Source organism: Podarcis gaigeae (assembly GCF_964106915.1).
Source record: "Podarcis gaigeae genome assembly, chromosome: 3".
Classification (NCBI taxonomy): Eukaryota; Metazoa; Chordata; class Lepidosauria; order Squamata; family Lacertidae; genus Podarcis; species Podarcis gaigeae.
This window is the reverse complement of record NC_139680.1, coordinates 78,812,044-78,833,010: the sequence shown is the minus strand read 5'-3', so window position 1 is coordinate 78,833,010 and position 20,967 is coordinate 78,812,044. Positions and strand designations below refer to the sequence as shown.

General features: G+C 39.6%; 1 protein-coding gene across 2 annotated transcripts in view; it reads right to left on the bottom strand.

Moving 5' to 3' along the window:
• SDCCAG8 (SHH signaling and ciliogenesis regulator SDCCAG8) overlaps positions 1-20,967 on the bottom strand; it is a gene marked incomplete at its 5' end in the record, with an annotated part of 88,722 nt that overhangs the window by 56,066 nt on the left and 11,689 nt on the right. For both annotated transcript variants that reach the window (XM_083732344.1, XM_083732343.1), the window contains 6 exons: positions 2,187-2,329; positions 11,086-11,202; positions 12,045-12,179; positions 12,731-12,883; positions 16,812-16,950; positions 18,549-18,737. In XM_083732344.1, coding sequence (XP_083588470.1) covers positions 2,187-2,329; positions 11,086-11,202; positions 12,045-12,179; positions 12,731-12,883; positions 16,812-16,950; positions 18,549-18,737 — 876 coding nt within the window. The remainder of the gene's footprint in view (positions 1-2,186; positions 2,330-11,085; positions 11,203-12,044; positions 12,180-12,730; positions 12,884-16,811; positions 16,951-18,548; positions 18,738-20,967) is intronic.

Sequence of the window (20,967 nt, the reverse complement as noted above, 5' to 3'; positions counted from 1 at the left end):
GTGTGAAGTTGAGCTGTTTCTGAACACGAAGACAGCCACTTATTTTTTAAAGCAAGTTTCTAGTTATGTTGGTGGATAAAAGGTTAAGAGAATAGAGACAGATGGACCACAAAGACAGTCACTATACTATAACTGTTCAGATGCCATGCATGCTTATGCTCCCCCCCCCCCACTGTTTTATTTTTCAATATCTGCATGTTAACAAGACATCTAACTGCAATTATTTAGTTATTTACAATCAGAAATACTATACTATGTGGAAATAAACTGAACCTTTAAATTAGATGGATCAGTGTTTTGACTTGGTATAAGGTTGCTTTTGATGTTCCTAAACTTCCTTTTGTTTTTAAAATTAACCATTGAATAGTCTGCCTGAGGAAAGAAGCAGCCTCACTTTCTTTATGGGTGCAACTTTAATAAAACTTCAGCTGTGTTGGAAGGGCCAAACATAGGCCACTCAATTACACCTGCAGACACGAAAGGCCACCCACAAAAATGACGTACTTCTTTTAAAACAGCAATGCTCCACAAAGGGAGACAAATGCAATCTGCATTTCGTTTTGTGACTCAAGGTGGATAAGACTACAATTTAAAACTATAACACTGACATATGATGCTAAATCATAACAAAAGTAATTGATAAGAAAACACAGCACAGGAAAGCAAACAATGACAAAAGACTGGTGGTCATGAGTGATTCATCAGACCAGGATTTTGCAGTTCCCCACCCATTTCACATTATCACAAATAAGGAAGTCTAGTTGTTAGACCAACATGAGAACGATAAGGAAATATGAGGAAAATATCACTTGGAGAAATGTTGTCATGACAAGTTATACTTTGGAAAGCTGTAAGATAGCAACAATAACAATTCTTAAGAAAGCAAAGCCGAATATCACCCATCCATCTTCTGCAATCAAACATCTATAACAATTTTCTGCAGACTACATGCTTATGTAAGCCTGAAGTAGTATTGTCTCATCATTAATGTGAATCACTTATTAAGGTATACTTAATTAAGCTCTTAGTATACCTTATTAAGAATGTGGAAGTTTTTCAGAAAAGCTATCTACAATTTGGATTTTCTCCAAGACACCACACAGCTTCATAACTTGTATGATTAGCCTTCGGATGGAAATTGGTAAACCATTTGGTTAACTATCACAACAAATCATTATAAAAGAAGTCCTGCAAAATCAAAACTTTTGCTGTCTTAACAACTTACCCAAAACTTTTTTCAAGTTCATTAACCTCTAGCATATTTGTTCTCTAAATACAGGCTGTAAGAAGGGTGTTTTTCTTCCCATCTGCTACTAGCCCATGATCTATATTTACATCATTTCTTTTTAAAAAAGAGGATGGTGTGATCATTTAAAAAGCATACTATAATCTCCCATAGTCACATCCATTGTGTGAGTCTGTATGCACATACAATACATGTACTCAACCCAACTAATACTACAAATCTAAATGCTTTCTGGCATACTTTTAAATCTTGACTTCCATTCCAGAAAGCAGTTCATGCTATAGATTAAAAAACGAAACAGTAATGAGTTTGAAGTGTTAAATTAATCAAGCTCAGTGGGAGCAGGCAGGTGTTAAGAATAATGGGGCTACTGTTAAGAGAAAAATGCACAAACTTCAGAAAGTTTTTGTGTGTATAGTTAGTTACTTGTCTCCCACACAAACATTTTTGGCATAGAATTGACTGTTTTATGCATGATCATCAATTTTCTCTGAAGACCATGCATGCATCTAACTATAATCAGTAACTAGGAAAGTGATAGCTATTTTCAGCTTTTACATATCAATAAGGAACTGGAGAGCAATGTGCTATATAATCTCAATTGTTCCTTAAAGCAACTGCATCAAAGAATCTTGAAAGAACAATTGGGTGTATATAACTTTTACTGACTACAAATTGTTCTAAGATGACATTTAACACCGTGATTGTTTGAAGAATACTTTAGATGAACAGAAAGAATACTCTGGATGAATAGATTTGTTATCACTAAATCCCTGCCACGCTTCATCTTGTCTGAATGTTTTGCTCAGTACATCTTCACTTCTAATATGCCTGAAAGCTGTGCACTGAATCAATCTCTAACAACTGTGGATAAGCTGCTGGCAAAAATTTGCAGTATAAAATTGAAATTGGTGCTAAGGCCATGTACGATAAGGGGTACCTGGTGAGGTGCAGTTGGTGCTCAGCTTTACCCAGCAATTCTGTTTGTTTCAGACATTCTTCCTTAGCTCTTGCTGTATCCTGCAGTGCTTGCTCCAAACGCAGTTTATATTCATTAAGCTCCATCTGCAATTTCTCTATTTCCTTAAAAACACACAGAGGAGCACAGCAAATTCAATTATAACAATAAAGGAAGTTATATACATGACAAACGTTGTACATATATACATTCTATAACAAAAATTATTATTCAAAGGGCACTTTAAAGAAAATCCTGCCTACAACAGAAATTGAAATTAGAATGAGAAAGACTGAGCTACTAATTTCATTATTTTTTATTCAGTGCTACTAGCTTTAGATAAGCTCCCCCAAACTTATATAACTACCTGTAATAGGCAGATAAATGCAGCAGTATCAGCGGTCATGCATAAAAAATGAGCCTATTAACATTCCAACACCACAATTACCATATTCCTATTAGGGTAATTAAATTAAATAAGAAACTATTTAGTATATCAAGGACTTCTTTTTTAACAGTTTATAGCTATAGAAATTAGGTTGATCACTCTAAGTCCCCGTCCCCAGTTCCTCCTTGACATTCTGACCCATTCTCACACACACACACACACACACACACACATCGAAAAGGCATTTGTTTAAAACGAAAAACAAACATAATTTGACAACTGTCAACTAAAGCCAAGACAACCTCATAATTCTACACTATAGGCATAAATATAAGCTCTCATTATTTTCTCAAGGGAAATATTTAAAGCGAACAGATGGGCTTTATACCATCCCCTCAAGATAAATCAGCTCAGGTTCTGTCGGACCAACAAAAAAGCATATTCCAACATAAAAGGACTTTTGCTGAAAATGGCCTCCCTCTACCTGCCAGATGTTTAAGCCTAGGGATTTAAGGCAATACTATGTCTGCTAATCTTGGTTGTGTACAGAGAGCAAACAGCTTCTCATTTATTTTGAGCCCAAGATCCCAAGATAAAAATTGTAAATGAATTTCACCCAGAAACAACAAAGAGATGTGTGTTACACTTAAAACGCTAACTTAATGTTCTTTCCATATCCTAAACTAATTTTCATATTTAAAAAAGGATTCCGGATTACTATGGAAATATAATTTCTATATTCAACTCACATACATGAATAACTATGGCAAAATTATTTTTTTATTTAAAGCATTTTCACCCTTCTATTTGGCCATAAGTGTTTCCAGAGCTGATAACGTAAGATCAATAACAAACAAGACTCTTAGGCTTATACTCTAAAGAAAACTGGAGTGATTGGGATGGGGAAGCAAACTCAAGTCAGCAGTTTTTAGCCACCAAGTTATTTCAGTTAACTTAAATGAAAATAGTTTGAGAGGAGCCAAAAATTGCTGGTTCCTCTACTGCAGCCTGATAGAGTAGCTGGTGCTGAAGGATAGTTGATGGAGAGGGAAAGCACAAACTGATTTCTCAACAGAGTTGATGGAGTGCCCTGCCTCCATTCCCCCCTTTGCTGTAGCCTGGTGGAGTGGCCCCCTCTTATAGTATTATAAGTATTATAATACCCATATTAAGTGGGTTACATCCAGTGGTGCTCTTCTCCTGCTGGAAGACTCTTTGATTGAGCAGGGGCTTCTATCGGTAGAATGGATCGGGAGCCAATGTTAGACAATTCACCACCTTTTGCAGCCCACATCACTAAGTGGTTATCAGTTATGGTTGTTATTAACAGTGATCATAACCCAGAAAAGAATTAAGCCCATTTAACCCCATTCAAACTATAAATATTTATTGCCCTATCAATAGAAGAACATGAACACTTCAGTTCATTGAGAACACTGGTTTGCCCAGCAACTACTATCAACTGTTGCTTGCTGTATATTTTTGTCGGATATGATTAGTGCAGAAAAATTATATATTGAAACCTTAGATTAATAAAAATACAATTCTTGTGATATGTGTATAAAACACTGAGAATATTAGTGTAATTCTAATGCAGCTTAACAAGACTGTGAGAATTAAGATGTAAAATAAGCAATGTATTTTTACATCACAAAATTATGTATTTATTAATTATGTTATATAATGTACTTATTGATTATGTTATATAAAGCCTCCTATGTCATATAAAGTGTTTACCTATTTTCAAACTAAATATGTTTTCAGTCACTATGTATCTAAATAATAAATGGAAAATTTCAATTTAATAACCTGATTCTATGCATGCTTACAAGCTCTACACACACAATACATTTTTGTTAAATCTTGCCAGGGCAAATTCTGTTGTTTTTTTTCCTTTTTTACATAATAACAGCCACACAGCATCCAAAGTCTGTTGTCTTATATTCTTATAAGGGTTTGTTCCTTTGGGTGGAGGTAGTGGTAACCAATACAGCAGGTGAGGATCAAACTGGCAGGGGTAAGTTGACCTGTATAAGCAAGACCTGAGAGGACAAGGTAAAAGGAATTGATCTATACCAGTTGCATCCATATGAAGTGCAGTACCAGTATCGGTTTGAGGGTTGTGGGGAAGGGAGTAATTGTAGGCTATATCAATTGCACCTGCCTTACCAGGCTTCTTAGAATCATAGAATCATAGAGTTGGAAGAGACCACAAAGGCCATCGAGTCCAACCCCCTGCCAAGCAGGAAACAATAGAGTGTAGAGTGGAATGTTATTATTATTTATTGAATGAAGTGTATTGTAGTATGTTGTTATTATTAACTGAATTTGTTGCTTTTTTAACAAAAAGTAACTGAAAATGACTTACAAAAAATAGCATGTACATTAAAACCAACATAGAACTAAAACCAAATAAAAGCTAAAAACACATTCATCTTTATAAAAAAAGGCAGGACTAAAACAACCCACCCACTGAAGGAGGCAACAGATAATTAAAGAATGAAGGCATGGTGGAAAAGAAACTGGGATACCACCAAGTGGGTTGTCATCCACCAATCGCTTGAAGGCTGGAAAAAACCGTCATTACGCCAAGAGGATTTCCAATTCCCCCCTCCCTTTCATTGGTAATTTGCCTTCTGATGGAGCACAGAAAGGAATACGGGCTTCCATACATTCTGAGAGCATAAGGAAACAACCAAATGAGGGGAAACAGTATAGTGACATGACAGACTCCTGCTATCTGCAGTTGAATCTATAGCAACTAACTGGGGAAGAAATAATAGCCTGCATAGGATGGACTTGGGTAGTGTCCTAGTGTCCCTTCAGAAACACCTTTCAGAACCTTCTCAATTGGGCACAAGGACATCACCAAGTGGGATGCTCAAAAGCCAACTTTGTTAATTCCTGGGTGGAAGATAGGTGACTAATTGCTCTGAAGCACTTGTTGGAGAATGTGCCTACCAAAGGAGGCCTCCAAGGATGCATATACAGTAAATTCATGCTATAGTGTTTAGTGAAAGAGATTGGGTGGGTCCCAGTTGCTGTCCTGCATACCATCTGTAAAGGAACATTGGTAAAAATTGCAGCGCAAGCCACTGCTGACCAGGTAAGATGGGCAACTATGCCTTCAGGAAGGACCAATTTTAGGGAGGTGCAAACTAATGAAATAAAGGGTGTGAGCCACTAGGCCATGATGGTCACTGATGCCTTTTGGCCCATAGAGGTAGAGTGAAATTATGTGAACACAGATTCTATGTTTTGCAAAAAGGCTTAGTTCTTGCTTTGTACACCTTTTGAGTCCTATGCATGACTAGATGGTATCATGCATGTTCAGGCAGTTGCTTTTGAGGTCAGAACAGGAGGTTGGTAATACTAAATCTTTCTGTCCGTGAAAAAATTCAAAAGTTTCTTGTGATGGAAAGTGGCCCAAGTTCAGCCAGCTACAAGTCTTGCTGATGCAATGGTGACTAATACTGATGACAAGGCTAAACTTTGTCATAGTGTAGTCTGTTAGGCTCCCTCTTCTCCCTCTGACCATTCATTGCCCCACCACCAATCACCTGGCTCTGAGCCTTCTTCCCCTGGGGGTTCCCCAGCTGGTGCCCCCCCATGCCTCTGCATCCTGCTAGTCCATGACAGTTGCCATTCCATGGGCATCAGTCTCTTGGCTCAGCCAGTTTTGCTTGTATGTCATTGAGTCTCTGGACATACTCTGCTACAAGGGAGCTGAGGTTGTTTTTCCTTCCACTTGAAGAGCTCATATTTTTGATCTGCCTTGGCAGATTACATGCTTTTTTGTTGTGATACTGTCTGCCCTTACCACTATGTGCTTTTGTCACAGTATTGGTACAAGTGCTTTAGTGCTGGTCTTGTGGCCTCCAGTTCCAACCAGTTTATTACTTTTGTTGTCATTACTGTACAGCCCCCTTGGGGAAAATATTTTAATGGTGGAATATAGAATCTCAAAACTAAGTAAAATGCATACCTTTGGAGTACTGTTTTGACTGGGCCAGTTCATTACTATCAGTCTGGTTCCCACCCCCATAGCTGAAGAAATGGGGAGGTCTCAAAGAAGTTTGTTTGACACCCTAGCCGGGGTAAGGCAAAGAGCAAGTGCAATTACACATTATTTTCTCACAGTGGCCAAATAGAGTCTCATGGGAAGGCCACAAACAGCACATGAGCTGCAATAGCTAGTTTCCAGAGCCATGCATTTCTTTATACTGGCCATGCATTTCTTTATTATGACTAGTAGCCACTGATATAACGTCTGCCTAGGACAAGTGTCTCTATACAAGTCAGCAGTCTAGTTCCATGTTCAGGGAGTAAGCCCTTCTGAAACACAAATTACGGCAAGCAGACGGCATGTTAACTCAAGTAACTAGGGACACTTCTCTCCACTGTGTCTGAATCTTTTCTGCTGGAGGAGAGGTTACCTTACATTCAATGGAATTGGTTCAGAAAGGAGTTTCCCAGAAAATGAGTTTTTATTCACCAAGTTAAACCAATGTTTATGTAAAGATCAATTTATTAATTTAATATATTTTTGCAGGATGAGAGGAACCCCTCCGCTGGGCCAGTAACTCCTTCTGTTTTCTTTCCTTCCAAGAGGTAACAGAGCCAACTAACAGTTCCTGCTTGCCCCCCCCCCCCCAACCTCATGTGCACAGCAGTGGTTGCACTGGGCACAAGGGGACATTAAAACAATCACCAACACCACCAATAAACAATGGTACTGGCAGGTAATGGACCTCCCAACCTTGGCCCTTTGAGTCTGGGACCATGATGGGGATTGTGGGGTGGGGGGACTTCCTTTGGGGTAATGGAGATGGGCAGGAACTGCCTGTTTGCTTTTATTTTGTTATTTTTTTTCCATTCACCCACTTCTTACAATGCTTTCTTTGATCATGACTAAGCTCCTGCCTGCCCTCTGGTTTTGAACCCTGCTTCTCCTACTGGAATCTGAACCGGTCTCACCCTTGGCTACTGCTAATTGGGTAACTTTTTCTCATTCATTGTTTTATTTGAAATTGGTAGCTGCTGTTTCCATGCAAATGACATTACATGTCAATCTCCACTAGTCTGGGGCAGTGTTTAGCAACCAGTACTCCTACGAGTTGTTTTGTATATGCATTTACTCTTTTCTACGCCGTATTCCATAAAACCAGTACAATTATCAGGAAAAAACCAGTACAATTATCAATGAATTCTGATTTATTTTCTAGCGCTAATTTACAACACCAACAACAGGCAACGCATGAACTGGAGCTCATTCAGTTTCTTATCTTTCAATTGCTTACAGCAATACGTGTCTGAATTCTCTAGGCCAGTCTCTACTATGCAAATCTGATCACAGAAGCGGCAAGATCCAGAAGTGGCAGAACATTTCATTTTCCCTGTAGGTTGGGCTCTCCACTACAGACTTAATAATGTTAGGGCATTTGGCTTTCTTTCTTTTTTCCCAGGAAAGGGAGGTTCCTGACACTTGCTTGGCTGCTTATACCTATGTTTCAATTTTCCTTTTTAGTAAAGTCTTCCATATTTGCACCATTTTGTGATCCTATAGCTTCTTCTTCTCTGGCCTACATGTGACCAGCCACCAAAATTAGCTGCCTGGGAGCTGAGGGGGCACCACTGCAAGGGAGGGATGCTATGCACCCCTGTGCACATTCCTCTCCATGTAAACTGTTCTCATGAACTGGTAGGCAATGGAGAAGAGGAACAGGAGGAAGAGGATCCCAGTGAGGAGTGTAGCTGGGGCTGGGACATACTGGGGCAAGCTGGGGATGGGGAAGGAGAGGTTGGTGTATGAAGTACTCACAGGGTGGCGGAGGATGACAAGGGGATGGAGCTCAGTGCATAGGAACCAGAGAAACAGAACCCATCACCAGAGCTGGAGTAGGCTTGGAGCAGGTGCGGGTCACATGCCTCATCAAGGCCAGATGCTGCAATCAGCAGACAAAGTATAAAAGGGCAGCAGAGCTGAGGTGCTGTGTCTGCTCAACTGCCCATGTTGATGAACCTTGGCTTGGGTGCTCCAGGATCTCTGAGACTGCTTTGTTCTGGACTTTGAACATGTGGATTTACCCTGGACTGGGGACTTGGCATACTTACTTGCCACCAGGTAGGCCAAGAGTTCAGGACAATTGTGTTCCCCTTCTTTTTCCTTGAAAGGGTAATAAGTAATCTGCCCTTCTCTGCTGCAAAAAGGAGTGTCTTTGTCTGTGCGTGTGTGTGTGGGCCTGCCATGCCTGTCACTGGCTCCAGCTATGTTATTGGCGTATAGCCCCCAATCTATTGTTGCATTAGGATGCTATGTTCTCCATAAGCTACAGACGTAGAAAGCTGTCTTATACTATGCCAGGCTATCGGTCTATTTAGCTCAGTATTGTCTGAGAAGATGGGCAGCAGTTCTCCGGGATTTCAGACCCAGTTACATCTGGAGATCCCAGCGATTGGACCTGGGACATTTTGCACACAGAGCATCTATTCAATGACTAAACTATGGCCCTTCCCTAAAGTCATTATTACTCCCACACTCAAATCACAGCAAACTTCTGCACATCATAATCACTTCTGAGGCAGATTCATACATGCCCTGGTGGGTTTAGGCCCTACTCCTTGTTTACTCTGAGAGCAGATTGTAGGAATGCAGTTCTCACATTGTACCATGCCCTGCTTCCAATAGACAACACAGAGCAGTCTGCACAGACTGCGTGCTATAGGGAAATAATACTGGTTCCAGTTCCAAATTGGTATTTTACCATTAGTTAAAAAGTTTATCAGCATGTTTATGAGCCATGCAAAATGTTCTTGCTCATACTTCTCAATTCATTAGTATACAAATTCATATAGCTGCACTATCTCCCAAGTTAATATCAAATTGTTTTATAAAAAACTTTGAAGGCACCTGTACTGATACGAGATAACCAAATGATTTAAAGAAGCTGTATCTAATGGTGGCTTTGACTTAACAGAAAACACTTCCACATACACAAGGGGCACCCACACATTGGAGGTTAAAGGACCCTCTAGAACAGAACTGGATACAGTGTTGAGAGCTGCCATCTTTGGATTAGTTTCCTTTCACAAACTCTACAAAAATGTTAAGTCACACCATTCCTGTATTGAATCATATTTTAATGGCTATTTATTGGCAACAGAGCAGTTTCAATTCACAGCACTACATGTTCCATAACATATATGTGCATTTTAATGAGAACAGGGATTTAATACAAAGCTCTGTAGTGCTGCCAGTGAAAACTGAAACTGGCAGAAAGGCAAGGTATAACAAGGGATTTCAGAGGATTCAGTATAAACATGTCCAATTTCCTAATTTAGTAGTGGTTTATCCCAATATTAAATGCTTACTAATAAGGAATGCATTCTAACAGGTACCCAGTGTTAAATTCCCTAGTCTGAAAGACACAACCAAGTACATTGTGTATGCCATCAAATGCCAACAGTGTCCTTCAGCTCTCTATATTGGACAAACAGGCCAGACCTTACGCCAAAGAATAAACGGACATAAATCGGACATCAGGAATCACAAGACAGAGAAACCAGTAGGAGAACACTTCAATCTCCCAGGACATTCTATACAAGATCTCAAAGTAGCTGTTTTACTACAAAGGAATTTCAGAAATAGACTGGAAAGAGAAGCTGCTGAATTGCAACTTATTACCAAACTTAAAACCATGGAGAGACCTGGTCTGAACAAAGACATTGGATTCTTATCTCATTATACATGACAAAGCCATTTTTCACCTTTTCACCCCTTGCTTTTTCCTGTAAGACCTATTGCAGTCGTTAAGAGTTGTCAACAGGCTCATCACAGCTATCTGCCAATCACCCATTCCCACCACCCTTCTGAGTAATACCCCTCCCCACCTTCTCACTATATAGAAGGGTCTGGAAACTTCTGTTTCAGTGTATCTGAAGAAGTGTGCATGCACACGAAAGCTCATACCAAGAACTAACTTAGTTGGTCTTTAAGGTGCTACTGGAAGGAATTTTTTTTGTTACAACCAAGTAGTAAGCCTACAAATTGCCAATACAGTATTACATGAGCAGTAACTTATTTTTGGACATCTTATAAATTTCTAATTAATAAAAATAAGTTTTTAGAAAGGCAAGACAGAACAGAATATGTATTTTAACTTGTGTTTTTAAAAACAGTGTTGTTAACATTAGACAGTGGTTACTGTGTCTTAACTTTTGATAGACTACAAACAAATGTATATAAATTGATATTACGTAATATATACACAGAGCATGTTGGTTTACACATGGCATACGATGGAGTATTTTAAGTACTGCATTGCTATTTATACCTACAACTTTTTTAGGATAAAAATTCTCGGGGGAAAAATACAATTTCTTCATTAGGAATAGCTGGTTTCTTGCCATTTTGAACGTATAACAACTAGTTTTCACTACTGGAAGAATAAACACATTCAAGTTTCTAACAACAGCTTGATCATGGTCTCTTACCTGGTTTTTAATTTCAAGTTCCCTTACAGTTTTTATTCTATACTCTCTGTGTTCCTTTTCTGCCTCATCCTTCTTCATTTTGGCATGATTCAACTGATAGCGTACTTCTCCACACACCTGTTAGATTGAATAGATAACAGTGTGTAGTTTCAGGATACAGAGCAATATTTATTTGCAAGGAGAGCTTTTGATGCCCTCTGCTGGTTATCTTCAATATCTATTGTTTAGTAGTTTATTTTAGGGCTAAGGCAGACTTACATTTTCAAAGTAAAAGTGGTGCAAACTCACCAGCCCACATGGTTAAAAGCCTCCTAATCCTATGCTTTTTCATGGCTGTTCACAACTGCTCGCAGCTACTGTTTCCCCTATTTGCTATTGCTTTGAGCCAATTTCTTTCTGTATTTTGTCAATACAGATGATCCCAGCAAATAGGGGATCACATGTTGGATGTGATGTTGTCACTATCACATAGCCAATAATATTCAGCTAAGTGGTGGCATTGCTGGACACAACAAAGCTGCATTTCCTCCTTTTTAGTGGGTTCCAGTACTTCCGGGTTCGGTGAAGTGCGCAACCTGAAATCGCGCAACCCGAAGCGTCTGTAACATAGCTGTCAACTTTTTCCTTTTCTTGCAAGGAATCCTATTTTGAATAAGGGAATTTCCCTTTAAAAAAGGGAAACATTGACAGCTATGCATAGGACAGAAGGAAGTTGCCTTATACAAGCAGCTCTTGGTTGGCACAGAACTGGTCATTGTAACCCGAGGTATGATTGTACTACAAAGGATTTATCAATATACATATGCATATTTTGTGAACAAACAACCTATCCAAAGACTGCTGCAACAGTTAAATCATAAAAGTGTGCCCAATTAGCATGCATAATGTACAAGGCATCAATCCACTCTCTATTTATATCGATGTCAGTTGATTACTTTGTTTTCATAATGCGTTTCTACCTTATTTATCTCGATATCATGGCAAGCATTTTGTTTCTGAGCTTCTTCCAGCTGATTGGCTAAAGAGATCTTCTCTCTTGTAATCCTGTCAACCTGACCCTCCAAGCTAGCCACATTCTGAGATAAAGACATAACCTGAAACAAAACAAAACCTTAATTAACCAGTAAAATGATAGCACAAAGCTAAAAATTGTTATGTTTCAAATGGTAAGTACACTGCTTTCATAGACTGCTGAAGGTCAATGCACTGTTATTTAAAAGGTAGAAGAAGCCCAAAACCTAGAGATTACAATAACAATACATAAACTCTTGCAAATGCAGAAAATATGTTACTTCTGGACTGCTTCGCACACATTTTATTTGCTGAAATATAGAGGAAACATGTACACCATGATATATAGAGATAGTCCACATCAGGGGTCACTAATATTTTTGGACTAGTGTGAAAATTAAGTGTAAGGTGACTGCTGCTTCCCCGCTTCCACCAGACAACCACATGCTTGTCACGAGAAGTCAGATATGTTCTGCTGATTCCCCACTCTTTAAAAACTAGCTATGAAGTTTTTTTTTTTTTGGGGGGGGGGTGAAACAAGGCAAAAAGGTCCAAAATGTTGCTGCCTTTCAGCAGAGCAGAATGCATAACTGTTTACAGTCCAGAATGCTTATACAGAAAATGTTTAAAATACCAACGATGACAAGTTCTCTTTTTCTTTCTTCATTTCTTCACGAACTGCTTCTCGCTCTTCAGCCCTCTTATCTATTTGTATTGCTAATTCCCTTTCAAGACGCTCTCTCTTTCTCTCCATCTCCTTTTTAAGTTGTTCACATTGGACTAGAGCCTGTGGAAATGGTCATATTTTAAAGACTGAAATTAATAGCTCATTTTTTAAACTAGAACAAGATTTAAATCTGAAAAAGTAGAAGTGACAAGCAAAAATTCTAGATTAAACATTTTTCTATTAAATAAGTTAATATATGGCTATATAGAGATGCACAGTATATTTCAAGAATAGATATAACTTTTGTAAATCTTTCCCAAGAACCACTTGTTGCTCAAAATTGGACCATAAGAGAGAACCAATCACTGTGACTGCCAAATAGAATTAGATCAGTAATGGACTATATGCTTAACAGGATTTTGCTGCAAGTATGCTAACATTCGCTGTAAATTTCAGAGTACAGTGGTACCTCCAATTGTGGATGGGATCCGTTCCGGAGGCCTGGTCAGATCCCAAATTTTCTACAACCTGAGAACTGCTTCTGCGCATGTGTGCGTGGTGAAACCCGGTCAAATACTTCTGGGTTTGCCGCTTTTGCATCCTGAAGTTTACGTAACCAGAGAGTTACATAACCGGAGGTACTACTGTACATCTCACTCAAAGCATGCAATGAAAACTAGACTCGCATGTCTACTCAGGTATAAGTTCCACTGATTTTTATGAGACTTACATCTGGGTAAATGTTTATAGGATTGCAGCCTCAGAAACTTACTTTCTGAGCATAAATGTAATTGCTGTACTCTTACCCAATGCTTTCTTAAGAGATTAAGCCTGGTTACAATCTCAGAGCAAGTTTAGTGAAGTTGTAGTCTTGACAAGCAAATCTTATTTTCTTTTGTGACACTAGCATTCTCATAAAAACAAGCATTTCTAAAATACAGTCGTACCTTGGTTGCCAAATGCCTTGGAACTTGTACAGTTTGGCTACTGAACGATCGAGAACTGGAAGTAAGTGTTTTGGTTTTCGAACGATTTTCGGAAGCCAAACATCTAGCGCGGTTTCTGTGGCTTCCGAATGGCTGCAGGACGCTGCTCCTGCAGCCAGTCGGAAGCTGCATCTTGGTTTTCAAACGCATTCTGTTTGAGAACCAAGGTACAACTGTAATTATTAAATGGGAAGGCAGGTATTTCTTAGCTTCTTTTTAACCGTGAGGAAAAACAGTAAGAATGAGCAAAAAGAGAAAAATAGCAAGCTAGAACAGGAACTAGGCAAATACTATATAAGCAAGGCAAGAGAAATGAATTGAAACTTCAAGGGAGAGGTATTTGCAGAGCTTCCTGTGGCGTGACAACATTTTTCCTGCTTCAGGCAATAAGAATAACACATTACCCACTGGGAGGGGGTTCCTAATGCCCACTGGGGAATCCCCATTTTTGCTTCTCTTTAGGGTAACCTAAAGCAAAGGACAATAGAGCTCATATATCCTTTTAGAAGCAACGCACAACAGGAAATTTTGGTAGTTACAGTTTATTGTGCAGAAGTAAAAATATCTTCTTGTACACAACTGTTCAAAATAAAGGAACTTTGAGCTCCTTTGCAGGCACTGATACACTTAATGAACAATGTGATTCTAACCAAGACAGAGTAGAACAGAAGAAGATTCAATTCTGTAAATGAGTCACTGGCTGGTACTGCTTCATGGAATCCTCAAGCAACTTACTCTACACATGGCATCCTCAAAAACTGTTTACATAATTTGATGGGCTTTGCCTGCAGCAGTTTCGTGTTTGTCTACATGTGGCCTTAAAAAAAAGAAGTAATAGCACGGGGTTGTTTTGAACACTGTGAAACAGGGCTTCATCTTCTCCCCCTTGTAGCCCCCTGTGTGCCCCTAAAATCTGATCTGGATGATAGCAACGGGAAGCTCTATTGTTTGAGTGAGAAGTCTTATGTTGCTGCCACAGCAGCATTAGATACAACCCTTGATGAAGCACAGAGTCCTCAATCAGCCATTGGGCCATGTTCAATGCCTTGCTGTAAACATAGAAAGCCCTGAACAGGACGAAGTTACCTAACAGACCATCTGCCACTGTATAGACATGTAAGATTACTTAGATCACTTAGGGAACTTCTACTCATGGCACTACATGTTCCAGAATGTCATAGTACTTTAACCAGAAAATGGACCCCTCTACTCTTCAATGCTCTTCCCGCAGCCGTATATGAAGCAGCAACTATTGGTTGCTTCAAAGTCTTCTAAAGATATCTTTTTGCCTAGGCTCTCCCTGACCACTAAGATCAGACCCTGTTTTTATTTGCATGAATTCTTGTTTTTATATCCCTTTATACTGTTTTACCAACTGCCTTGCAGGACATTTTTGGGGAACAAAAATACTAAGAGTAAACCCTACACAAATCCAGAGTGGACTCCCTAAGACAGTTGGATAATGTTCAATCCTTCTGGCAACTCCTGCTGGTGCCAAACATATTACTCTACTTCCCTTTGGACCACATCAGCAAGGCTGAGAGGAGAGAGGTCTTGTTGTCTGGGCAGCCCAAAACCTCCAAACACACTGCCCAGGCTTGTGCCCTGGACCCCATTTCAGTTCTGCTAACACAGCAAAAACAATGCGGGAGGCAGCCGTTATGGGTTACTGGTCTCTGCAGCCACAGCAGGTGCTGCGATTCTCCAGTGGTTTGACTTCACCCCTGGAGGTGCACTCCATTGTCTCTGGAGACAGATGGATGCCAACAATAATACTGTTCAATGTTGCATTTTTGTTTTAAAGTTATTGTTTACTATTTTTATGTAGAACACTTAAAAGATTTTAAAAACATTGAATGATTTATAAATATTTTAAACAATCAAACCACAAGTCTTGAAACTGAGGTCAGCTGTATTCTTTTCAGAACTTATTTGAAATCATAGTATGGGAAAATTATTTCCCGTTTATACAATCTAATCTTCCCTCTCATGAAAGTTACGTTTGATTATAAACCTCTCACAATTAGAGGTAATTCACTAATTACACAGCAGATGGCACTCATTATCAAGACAACTCACTACCATAAATGTTTTTAAAGCTGTTTAATATTATTCACACTGCACCCTAAAATAGATGATAAAAATTATTCAGTGCTTGTATGAGTTCTGAAAGCTTAGAAGCCTGATCAACAGCAAGCAAAGTTCATAAAACCCGATTTGAACAGAGAGGACTTAACGGAGTAGCATTTCTAAGAAAACTGTAATACTTGCCCTGTAAGGAATATGAGTGGAGACTGTCTGAAATATGGCATCGGGAGGCAAAACCAACTTAACACACGCTCTTTCTTAATTCTCTCAAGATGAATGAAAACCAAGACATATTTCTGAGACCGGTTCTATTCTGTTGGGCACAAACCCCACAGATAACATACTGGTGTAAGAAACTTAGTTGTTTAATTAGTCAACTTTTATAATACACCATGCCCATTTCCCCTCCATATCAAAATGTTATTTGGATAGGAAAGGAAACAAACATAAAGGCGGTATCGTAGTAATCAACATTTGGGGAGTGAGAGATGCAATAGAGAGCGAGGGGGGGGGGAACACAGGCACTTCACTGAAGGATGGGCAAGAAAGGAAATATCACTTGATATATGCCAGAGCAGCACAGTGATTTTTATTTAGTAGCATCTCTCTCTTAGTAATATTTGCTATAGTGTGAAGGGTTGCTAACTCATGGGCCTCCAGAAGTTGCTAGGCTCCAACACCCATCAGTCCCAGCCAGCATGGGCACTAGTTAGGGATAATGAAACCTCCGGAGAGCAGAGTCAGTCACTGCTTTAGTATCTAACAAGGCTCACAACCCCAACAAAACCGCAAGAGCAGCCCTATCACATCAGACCAAAGACCCATCTAATCCAGCATTCTGATTTGTAAAGCAGCTAGCCAGACATCTCCAAGAAGCACAGTAGACTTGAAGGTAACTGTCTCTCTATTATTTTTCCAAGCAAGTGATAATCAGAAGTATATCCTTAGGCTTGCCTAAAGTAGTGCTATTTTACCTTAGTTCTTTCCAAATTGGCTTCTTCCGTCATGTGTACAGCGTGCTTCACTTGTTCATAAGCATTAGATTCCCTTTGCTGCATTTCACTTAGGTTTACTCTGACTGAAGAAAGTGCTGCCATTAGCTCATCTCTTTCACTGTTTTTTAAAAAAGGAAATAAATATATGAATTAACCAAGGAAATAAAATCCACTTAAAATGAGTATCAGTGTTTAATTTTAGCAATGTTTTGAAACTTATATTATGATGTGAGTTCTCATGATGTGCTGAGTAGTAGTAACAGGTACATCACAATTTATGCAAACTGGGTAGCATCCCACCAGAACACAATATAGCAAACACACACAGTCAAGAAAAAAAACCCCATGAAGTTCAATGCATCCAGCAAAATAGAATCGTGATTATAGCAATGATAAAGAATGGATCCCACATTAAGTACTGAATATGGGCAACTACACTGAAAATCTTTTCAACTCTAGAACAGATTCCCTAGGCTGTATAATCTGCAGCACAGAACCAGAAAGTCTAGGATTCTTCATTGCTTCTGTTTTAGGACTTTAAAAGAGAGTAATATAAAAGGAATGCATACAGAATGTAAACTAAGGAATCAACTATTCTCTGTGATGTATAGCGTATGTTTAATGGGGAGGGAAGAACAGGAATAAGCCACACATGCAAGGCAGGCAAAATGCTTGTTGCCAATGATTAAAGCAATACTACCATGCACATTTTCAAATGTACAATTCTGACCTAGATTATTAGATATGCATGTCAGAGATGGTGAATGGTTATTCATGCAAGCCCCCGGTCAGTAACTGACAGACTGATCCTATCTAAGTTTACAGGAAAATCACACTTATTTCAATGGAACTTTCTCTTGGGTTACCATAGATAGTTATTACATTCAAGGTGCAATCGTATGTTAATGTTATTCTCAAAGTACACAGAAAAAGGTAACAATTTGGATTCTTTGCATTTAGGATGCCTCTCCCATCTTCTTGTTAGGTGTCCAGATGGACACTGGGTCTTTTTATGTAAATTAGGTTCTTACCCGCTAGAGATGTTGTATGAATACTTCTTGTTGCATCAAGGGAGAGAAAAGAACCATAAGTAAGAAAAATAAGCTTAGGGATCATAAAAACCTAGATGCACAAATATGATGGAGAGAGTCTGGCAGCCTGAATGGCTCAGCATTTCCAGAGTGGAGCAGAGATATCTGAAGTAACTCACCAGCAACCTTTCTAAAATCCTTTCCGTACTAGTTTTATGACTGATAAGCACAACGGTGGTTTGAAGTCCTGGAAATGGGTTTCAAGTCAGATGCAAAGCAATACACAACATAAACAAAGTACTGAAGTGAATTCTCCTGCTTTTGCTATAAGTTACCTGGCCACACAGAAATAAAAGCACAATAATGTTATGCTTCAAGGAACATGGTTTTGTAGAGGGCTAAGAAGGAAGAGAAACACCCATGAAATGTGTTTGGTCGATATTCTATCCAAAGTTTTCAATTTCTCTTCATGAAGTCTCCTCCGAGACCTCAGCAAACAACTAAAGCACACTGTTGTGAGAGAGGTGGAAAAGAAAGGTGACCTTGGAGAAAATGGATTTTGCACTTAATGGAGTTTGTGCAGAACCTCACAGCAAATGGCACCCAAATCATGGCTTAAACACTGTTAAAAAATCACCTTGCGATAATTTGTTTTAATTCAGGATTTAACTGTCCCGCTACTTACTTTGTTAGCCTTTCAATGGTTTGCATGTGGACATTTGAATGTGTCTGGGAAAGAACAGCTTCGTGCTGTGCACATTGTAGGCAAAGGCCACCAACTCTGATGGAACTACTTGCTGCACTGAGCAAATGCTGATGCTTTAATCTTCCACTCAGATCTTCACACTTTTTTTGAGACTCTGATAACTCTTTTCTAGAAAGGAAATGACATACAACACTATAAGCAAGAAACAAGGCTGGATAAAAGACCATCAGTATGGCAGAATGACAGAAGCAGAGTTCCCCTTATGGCGACTAACATCACTGATCTAGTATTGGTAGTTTGAAAACATATGAACACAATACAGTAGTAGTAGAAGAAGAGTTTGGATTTGATATCCCGCTTTATCACTACCCTAATGAGTCTCAAAGCGGCTAACATTCTCCTTTCCCTTCCTCCCCCACAACAAACACTCTGTGAGGTGAGTGGGGCAGAGAGACTTCAAAGAAGTGTGACTAGCCCAAGGTCACCCAGCAGCTGCATGTGGAGGAGCGGAGACGCGAACCCGGTTCACCAGATTACGAGTCCACCGCTCTTAACCACTACACCACACTGAAAGGAAAGACAGCAGCTGCAATAGGGCAAAGCCTGTTTACTCCACTTTCTTGTTTCCTAATTCTTGGTAGTTCTATACAAGTCAAATGCAGGAGTGACTCACCTGGTAGGAGCAGACCCACAGCAAAAGTCTTGCAGCTGCTGCAACAGCATTGCTGCTGCTTATTGGGAAGAGAGAGGCGACAGCGGGTGGGTCTGTGTAGCCCTGACATTGCCCCTCTCTATATATATATATATAATGTTCATGAAATGGCAGAATGTTATTATGGGGAGAATGAATAACTTAAACATTTCTGAATGGGCAACATGGTTGCCCATTACCTGGCTCGTCCTAAACAGACAGACACACACATTTCAACACATTAAACAAATATTAAGACAAAATTAAAATTGTTCTAGGCATAAGGAGAAATGTGGAATATGTGGTATCATTCAATGTTAAGCTATAACTAACAGAAGACTGTGATATAGATAGATAGATAGATAGATAGATAGATAGATAGATAGATGATAGATATGTAATACAGCTGTACTGGTTGTGCTGTTAGGTTTTCCTTTCTCAGGTGTTGCTTTAAACAAAAACCTGATTTCATCAACATATGTATGTTAGCAGACCTAAAGTGACCTCCCTGGGGTGCAATACTGGGCAATGTGTATGGAGATCCCGCCATCAGCCTCACTGATGTGGTCCAAAGGAAAGCAGAGCACCAGCTTATGTTTGCCACCAGCTTTGAGGTAGGAGATGGTGGAAGGAGGCGTACAAGGCATCATCCAACTAACTCAGAGATTCTATTCTGGATTTGTGTAGGATTTACCCCTTAACCTTTTCTCCTCCCAAAGATATCTCACAAGGCAGTGGAGGTTTAGGATCAAAGTTTTCCTTCTCCTAGAGTTACCTTCTAGAGCTACCTTCCCAGGTTGACAAGCACTATCTGCCCCTCACTTCCCTCAACAGCCTTCTTGATCGCTGGATGTACTATTGGTCTTGGGTCTGCTCAATTCACCAGAGCCTGTCTTCACATGCAAGCGAAGTCCCTAACGTACCCAGGGTTTGAGACCTATCAGCTACCCTCACATGGTTTAGCCGGCCAGTTGAAGCCATTCCCAGGTATAGCTGCTGTCACAACTGACGTCTTCTAAGAGCCACAAGTGAGAGAGATAAGTGCGCAGTGGGGAGCAAAGGTGGACAAACTGCTCCAGATGAAGCACAACATGTCCCCCACAAGATGTGCTACCCTTACCCTAACACCCCATACACCAAGCCTTTAAGATTTCTGTACATAGTTCAAATTTCAAGTTTTATAGGAGCACCAGAAATATTATAAGGTTCCCCCCCCTAAAAAATAATGTTCAAAATTTGGGGGTGTCTTATACACTTATAGATCTCTCCCCATTTTCTTAACTCAGAGTCCCTCCCAAAAGGGGGCGTCTTATACATGGGGGCATCTTATAGACAGCAATAAGAATATAAAAAATTATTTATACCCTGCCCTCCCTGGCCAGGTCCAGGCTCAGGGTGGCTAACATCGAAGTATGATACTATAAAAACATAAATCAATTGATTAAAATACAGCTTAAAATCTAATTTGGAGCAGAATAAAATCAGATGGCAACCCATGGATTATAACTATAGGGAATGGGAACACTGAGTGCTCACCAGGCCCAACTGTTTGTGCTGGTCTTGTATGAGCCAGTGCAAAGGGTTAGGTAGGTCACTTACATACTGGGTCTTATAACAAACAAAGGGGGTCAGACTGGGCCCCGACCAAAGGCCTGACAGAACAGCTCCGTCTTGCAGGCCCTGCAGAAAGATATCAAATCCTGCAGG